Here is an 8,131-nt window from a genome sequence, read left to right on the forward strand (position 1 = left end):
TTTTATTGGAGATCTTTGATTTAGGGATAGATATTAGTGAAGGCACTGGGACAAGTGTCCATCTCTTCTTCAGACAGAGCTGTGAGATCTTGTGTTTCTACTTGAACTAGGAGTTGAGGCTACTTGAAGGTCCATTCTGAAAGATTATTTCTGATGCTGCACAGCTTTAATATATAGATGATGTATTTGAGTCCTTGGAGTTATGTTAAACCTACAACCTTTTAAACAGATTTGAACCAAGATGACAACACCCATGGAGCTGCATTCTTGCTAAATTCAGGTATGAGTGTTATCAGAGATATACTTCCAATGAAAAACTTAAGTTGGTTGGAATGATTTTTAATTTACAACTAATACTCAACAGAAAAATCTATATTATTAAAATTACAGAATTTAAGATGGGTTTTACTTTAAAAGGTTACAGAACGGTGAATTCCAGTTAACATCTTCCCAAATAATATCCCAGAGATTTTACAATGTTATTATTATTTAAGCTTATAGGAAACTTGCATCACATCACATCCATTGCGCCTAAAAGATATACAGCACTTCAACAATCTGGTACAATCCCCTCTCAGTCTACGATGCAACCAAATGTTCTAATCTTCCCTTGTTAATTCTTTTACTCCTCAGATACCTTCATCATTTTTATGGTTTTGATAGCTCACCCTCTCTCTTTCCACTTGTTTACACTGATATCTTTGGTCTAAGGGGGAAAGTTATTCCCTCCTTACAGCTTTAGCTGTCACTCCTTCCTGCACTTGCAACCTTGGATTTAAGAAAAAAGACAAATAACTCACAAATACTGTAAATCAAAAACAAAAACAGAAATTACTGGAAAAAACTCAGCAGATCTGGCAACATCTGTGGAGAGAAATCAGAGTTAACATTTCAGGTTGAGTGACTCTTCCCGAAAACTCAAATTTTGAGGAACTAAATTCTGAGGAAGGGTCACTTGACCCAAAATATTAACTCTGATTTCTCTCCACAAATGCTGCCAGATCTGCTGAGTTTTTCCATCAATTTCTGTTTTTGATCTTGGATTTAAGCATTGCCTCGCTGCCATGGGCTTGTACTTTATGTTCCACCCGAGAGTCCTGGCTGGTCTCATTTCCATGGGCCTACCACTGCGCTCGAATGTCTGGGTTCATGTGCTACCTGCCGAGAGGTAGGTTAACATTTATTTGCACTTAGAATGTATTTGCTGGCAGGTCTGATGGGCAAGGCGTGGCACTGGAAGATGGGAAAGGAACAATGGGAGAGTACATAAAATATTAGAAGGGTAAATGAAGGTGTGAAATTAAACAATGAAAGGGAATATAGCTGAGAAGAGGGCGAAAGGACAAAATGTATGAGTGAGTGAAAAGTGAGGGGCAATCAGGTGGGTAAGATCTGGAGATGTAGGGCCTCTACTTCCTTTGCTTCTCACTGATGTTCTGGACACCTGCGACACATTACCTATCAACCCAAAGCCATTGTGTCGTAATTGCTGGGTCACTCCTATCACTCTGGATCCAAAATTTGTCAGTTGCCTTGGGGATTTTCAATGCCTGTTAACTGACTGGTATCCATACTTCTTACTAATCAGATGAACCAGAAGGCAAAATAACTAAAAATTGACCTAAGGAATACAGAGGGACAGTGAAACCTAAAAATGGATGGGAAGAGAAGGAGAGACATGCATTCAGACAAAAAAAACAAGAAAAATATGACCAAGACAGAGAATAGAGACAGGGGATCTAAATTTAAACAATACCATAGGAAACACCCGAGGATGTGATCCTAGTTCACAATAATTACAATACTTTTTAAACTAACACACTTAAAAAGTTATTTTCCGACTTACTCGTAAAACAACAGCTCTGATGGAATCAGGTGACACATTACATAAGCTCCCTGCTAGGACTCCACCTGCACTGTTTGCTGTGAGAGCAGTTCGCCTGGGGTTTGAATATCCCGTTGAGTGCAAATAATGAAGACACGCCTCTAAGTCGTATATACCCACTTGCTTCTTGTCCAAATGACTTGCTTTGTGCCAGCTTAAACCTAACTCTCCACCTCCTCTGGTATGAAGAGAAAAATAGATTAGAACAGATACGCAAGCAAAATACTGCGCTGTAGATACTGGCTATTTGAAACAAAAAGCAAAAAAATTGCTGGAAATACTCAGCAAGTAAGGTGGTATTTGCGGATGGCAAAATAAAATTAATGCTTCAGGTCAATGACCTTTCATTAAATTTCACCTGACTTGCATTTTCTGTTTGAACAATAAAATATATGTTGGAATCAATCAATTCAATATACAAAATATGACCTTTACTTAATTAAGCCAAACTCTTCATAAAGTGTTAGAATATTTTAAAACAGCCTATTCGACATTCAAATGAATGAAATAATGGAAATCATAAACAACTTTATAATATGAGGAAAGGATAACACTCTCCCTGGTTTAATATTTCATTTTTCTTTTCTCTAGACATTTTCCAAAGCCAGAACATTGTAAATGTGTATTTTCCATCTTTTGCAAGTACATATTCATATGATACCTCTAAAATTGAAAAACTCTCTCAAAATGCTTCAGAAAGATCAGAAATCACAGACACCGAAGAAAACACAGTGAACAAAAAGTTGGTTTAAGGGACTTCTTAAAGGAGAAAGAGGTGGAGAACTTTAGGGACAGAATTCAAGAGTGAGAGAGAACTAGGATGATGCCCTTTGGTGGAGAGGTTCAAGAGGCCTTAGTCAGAGTAATTCAGAATTTGTGGAGCTCACTGGGGTTGAAGGGTTATGCATTAATATGGATGAGTGAGGTCCAAGGTATGGAAAATAGGCAGTTGGACATGGTGTGGGGCAGGAAACAACCAAACAGAATTTATAATGACGTGAAGTTTCTGGAAAGAAAAAGGAAGGCTAGTCAGAAGAGCAATGGAATAGCTATTTCTGGACACTTAAATGTAACATACAATTTATTTTTTGTTTTAACTTTTAGAGTTTGGATTTTGAACTAGTGGTAAGAGGGTTTTGGTCAATGTGTTTGAGGTGGTTTAATGTCAGTATCTAGAGCCGTGGTTTAATGAAACTAGTATCACAGAAATAGTTCCGGGAATGGGAATTTATTTAAATTGAGAAAAGTTTACAATGGACAGAATAAACACTGAGGAGCATTAGCTTGTTTTTATTTATAAGGATCCAAGATTTTCTTTGCTTTTGGGGAACAAGCAGAGCTTGGAAATCTTTTGGTTACAGTTTGCAGACATCCTGGATAAAGTTGGAACAAGGAAACAGTTTTCCTGGAGCAAGGAGTTAGCTCAAAATATTTAGAAGTAGGTTACTGCAGTACAAGGTTTGAGCTTGAAAGTTCCAGGCTGGAGGAGTTTGGTTAGAGCCACGGAAGGGTTAATTGAAGCAAAGAAGTCTAAACTCACTTGTATGCATACTCAAGCCAGAGGCTGTCAAATTGTTTTGCAGAAAAGTGACAACATTTTGTTATAAGTCTGGCCCACAATTATATCTTAACAAAGACAAATAAAATAATTGGAGATTCATCGTGTTGCAGGATCTTAGCTGCCATGTTTGCTCACTGTACAACAATGACTTCACTTCAAAACTACATATTTGGCAATGAAGCATTTTGGGACATCCAGAAGTAATGGCAGTTTTTTGTTAAATCATTTGTTTCTTGACTTGAAATTATAAGGTATCCAAGACTGGATATCTGACAGGCAGTCCAAAAGTAGGGGCAGTAACGGATTTGAGAGAGGTTGGACAACCAGAGCTGCATGTCATTAGTCTATCTCTGGAAGCTGACTGCATGCTTTTTTTTTGGATGGGATTGCTAAGATGTTGCAAGTTGAAAATGAAGAACATTTAGGGGAGGTAATGGTGTAGTTGAATGTCACTGGACTAGTAATTCAGAACTCCAGGAAAATGTTTTGTTGGTATTGGTTCAAATTCCATCATGTCAGACGGTAAAGCTTGAATCCAATAAAATATGAAATAAAGATCTGGCCTAACAGTTGTCAATGTTGATTACCATAAAAATACATCTGGTTCATTAGTATCCTTTAGGGATGGAAATTTGCTGTCCTTACCTGATCTGGCTAACATGTGACTCTGGAGTATGACTCTCTGAGCAACTTGGGAGGGGCAAAAATTCTAGCTCAGCAATTTCCACATACTATGAATGAATAAAAATTAAAGGAGGAGTTCTGGAGGTGACATAGAGACAACAAAAGCTGCTGATATGCCCATTAAATCACAACAGATTAATGCCTAAGTGAAATGAAGCAAGAACAGAAAAATGGAAGAGAAATACTATGAAGACTCTCATCAGATACGTTGAGGCGATCGAGAAGTTAAGAAAGGATAAAGCACCATGACCTGAAAAGGTCTGGTGGTCTAGACATATGCGATTTTTTCTCAACCTTTGCTTTACTCCTACTAGCGATACATCACAAACTGGAAGCAAGCTTTCGTTTGGTATCTATAATGCCTCAGCCATGAAAACAGTGAAGGCCATAGAGGCTGAATATGTTTAGCCAGCTAACTGCACTTACGACCATGTTGGAGGACGATAATTAGTCTCGGTGTCCCTAAGTCTGTTCCATGATTGTGATGTAGTCTTAAAAATTATAAGAATGGATTGATGTCAGGTGAATCATTCAGACAAACCGCTGCTTTTTCTAAAAAAAAACTGAACTGAGGGAGGGACATTAGGATTATTTTTACCTCTGCTTCCCAGTGCAATTAGAAATCTCCTGAGAGATCTGAAAACTTAGACCGCCTGCTCCCTTTCTACAGGTTTCCATTTCAAACCAGTCTTCTGTGCAGGTGAGAAAAACATTCAATGGAAATAACAGAAGTGCTACTTCAACCAAGATAGCTGGACAATTTAGTGGTGTCACTTAACTACTAATTAACCAGTGGATATAGTGATCTCCTTGTCAGATGAAGCAAGCAAGAGTAATTGGGGAAAGAAAAGGCCTGATCAGTTAAGTTTTAAAACATTTTATTCATTCATATTGTGGAGTCTGAAAATCAAAAATGGCCATTTGGGCCTCATTCGGCTATCCCTTATCTAATTACAAGGTGTAAAGGGTTATAGGGATCGTGTGCATAAAAGGCACTGAAGTATTTAATCAGCCATGATCAGACTGAATGGCACAGCAAGCTTGACGGGCTGAATGGTGTACGTCTACTCCTACATTCCTCCCAGAACTCCATATTGTGAGCTATGATCCAACTTTCTTGCCTCAGCCTCTATCAAGTCTGAGATAAAGTTAGAGGTTTTATGTATGTGTACGTGATAAAAAAAAAACTTTTTTTAAGCTGTTCACTTGCACACTTGTGGCCATTATTCATAAGGTATGATTAGTTATTTCTGATTTAAAATAGGATCTGCTTTGTGTAACATATCAAAAGTAAAATACAGCTTCCTATAAGGAGTTGTATGTTGTTGGAGCTGCCCATGGCTGAAGGTAACATGAAATGGCTGACTATGGTTTTAGCTAACATAAGATGGCTGAAGAAAATTATTAGTTGGACATAGCAGTTTCCACAGTCAGAATTGTGGCCTTCATATACATGTCAACCAGATAAGATAAATAAGTGCCTCATAGAAATCTTAGTGGGAAAGAGTGGGAACGTAGAGAACAGACATTTCTGTTAATGGAAGCTCAGATGGAGCTTGTTATTTAGTATAGATAGAAAAGGGAGAAACTGGACTAACATTAATTAAGACTCTCTAGGTAATTATACACATATAATTGTACAATAACTGTAGCAACTATAACTTTAGTGTATTAAACATTACAGAAATCTAAATTAGATTCCCCAGACAGTCAACACTGGGCATTGAAGTAGTCCTAATAAGGAATATCCTTGAAAAACCTAGATAAGCCCCTAGTAACAACGAGGCCAAAAGTTTGTTCTTTAGTAAAGTGTAGAAGGGAAGGTTTGAACCCACCATAATCAAAGACATTTTAGGTAACTGCAATGGTATATTATACATGGAGGTATATTGCAATTAGAAATGCAATTAACAAACTAATGTTAAGGAATTGAGCTGAATTCCTTTAGACAAATGGCTGTACACATAGAGAGAAGCCCTCATCCTGCCAACAAGGGGGACTGAATGACAAATAGTGTAAATACCAAGGACTGGACAACATATAACAAATAGTACAAACAGATAACAAACACAGAAACAGATAGCATTGTAAAAGGGCCATTGGGAACCATTGGTCATTATGGCCTCAGGAAAATAAATAATCACAGCTTCACAAGTTAATGAACAACACCCACACAATCCTGCTGGGGAGGAGCATAATGGTCCAAGGGGATGTGGCAAGCACTGAGATCAATGTTGCATGCAATCATTGTAATGTGGAGTATATAAATATCCTGTACTTTGTTGGGAGAGTTAATCTGCTCCAGAGACCTCCTCAAAAGTGTGTTTGTGAGGAGCTCCAAATAAAGAGTCATACATCATGGAAACAGACCCTTCAGTCCAATTCATCCCTGTTGATCAGGTTTCCCAAACTAAGCTAGTCCCATTTGCCTGCTTTTGGCTTCTATCCCTCTAAACCATTCCTACTCAAATGTCTTTTAAATGTTGCAATTATATCCATATCTAACACTTCCTCTGGCAGTTCATTCCACAAAGATCCATTTGTGCTGAAAGACTCCTCTTTAAAATCTCTCTCCAACAACATTACCCTCACTGATGGTAATTGTTACTTTAACTGTTCCTCCAATATTCAGCCTTACAATGTTAGTAGACATGTCCATAATAGTGAATCATTTTCTGTTCTTAAACAGAAAGAGAAAAATGGAAAATAAGCTGATACAAAAATATAAGAGAAGGTAATCAAAAGGTTAAACTCAATCCTCTGCAAGGAAGCATTATTGTCTTTACAAAAATATTGCTCAGATTTAGCCTCAGACTGTGGAGGCAATCCTTTCTTACAGGTTTGCTGATTATAAAATTAGAAATATTTCATTTTCTGAGAAACGAAAATCAGTTTCAGAAGAAATATCCACAAATAAAACCAAACCTATAAGTGACATTAAACACAAAGCAACTTACCTTTCTGAAACCTCAAACAAGGAATTGTAAAATTAAACAACAACCTTAACCAGAAACATAATTTGACACACTGATAGGCAACACCTTAAATTGATAAAATGAAGCAGGGAGACAGTACCTAACATGACAATATGCTAAAATCCAACCATCTTCCAATAGCACCATCTGTTCTGGTTTAAAGTCAACATTCAAGTCGATGCCATAAGCTCCATACACATGGGCTAGCAAAGGTTTTTTGTTCATTTTATTGAATGGTGTTTTATGAAAAACCGTGATTGGTACCAAAGTGCCATCCTGAAATACAAATAACAATGTAAATAAATGTTACAGGTCACATTCTCAAATATTTTTCTCTACATTACTGTCTCATTAAAATATAAGAATGATGAATATTTCATGAAATCTACTTCTACAATTAAATTTACCACATTAGTCCTGTAATGCTACATATTCTTATCCAACCTGCTCCTATTATCATGCTTATTAGATTTCTTTCTCCTAACAGCTCATAGCTCAGTACCAATTTTGACCTGACACCGTGAATTCATCTCTGTGATCAAGCGTGCCCTATCTCTCACCCGTCTTTTAGTTCTCAAACATTTAATTGTTATGTATTTAGGGTGTAGGTTTGCTCGCTGAGCTGTAGGTTTGATATCCAGATGTTTCATTACCTGGTTAGGTAACATCATCAGTGCCGACCTCCAAGTAAAGCAAAGCTGTTGTCTCCTGCTTTCTATTTATATCTTTCTCCTGGATGGGGTTCCTGGGGTTTTGTGGTGATGTCATTTCCTGTTCGTTTTCCAAGGGGTTGATAGATGACATCTAGATCTATGTGTTTGTTTATGGCATTGTGGTTGGAGTGCCAGGCCTCTAGGAATTCTCTGACATGGCTTTGCTTAGCCTGTCCCAGGATAGATGTGTTGTCCCAGTCGAAATGGTGGTTTTTTCATCCATGTGTAGGGCTACGAGGGAGAGGGTCATGTCTTTTTGTGGCTAGCTGGTATTCATGTATCCTGGTGGCTAACTTTCTTCCTGTTTGTCCTA

At 37.6% G+C, this 8,131-nt stretch overlaps 1 protein-coding gene across 3 annotated transcripts in view; it reads right to left on the minus strand.

The window, feature by feature from the left end:
• prepl (prolyl endopeptidase like) overlaps positions 1-8,131 on the minus strand; it is a 51,120-nt gene that overhangs the window by 11,440 nt on the left and 31,549 nt on the right. For all 3 annotated transcript variants that reach the window (XR_006312463.1, XM_043695644.1, XM_043695645.1), the window contains exons 9-10: positions 7,206-7,381; positions 1,847-2,063 (exon numbers count right to left, since the gene is read on the minus strand). Coding sequence is in view for 2 of the 3 variants with exons in the window: in XM_043695644.1 (XP_043551579.1) it covers positions 1,847-2,063; positions 7,206-7,381 (393 nt within the window). In the remaining variant the exon portion in view is untranslated. The remainder of the gene's footprint in view (positions 1-1,846; positions 2,064-7,205; positions 7,382-8,131) is intronic.

This window comes from Chiloscyllium plagiosum, chromosome 9, assembly GCF_004010195.1.
Source record: "Chiloscyllium plagiosum isolate BGI_BamShark_2017 chromosome 9, ASM401019v2, whole genome shotgun sequence".
In the NCBI taxonomy this organism is placed as follows: Eukaryota; Metazoa; Chordata; class Chondrichthyes; order Orectolobiformes; family Hemiscylliidae; genus Chiloscyllium; species Chiloscyllium plagiosum.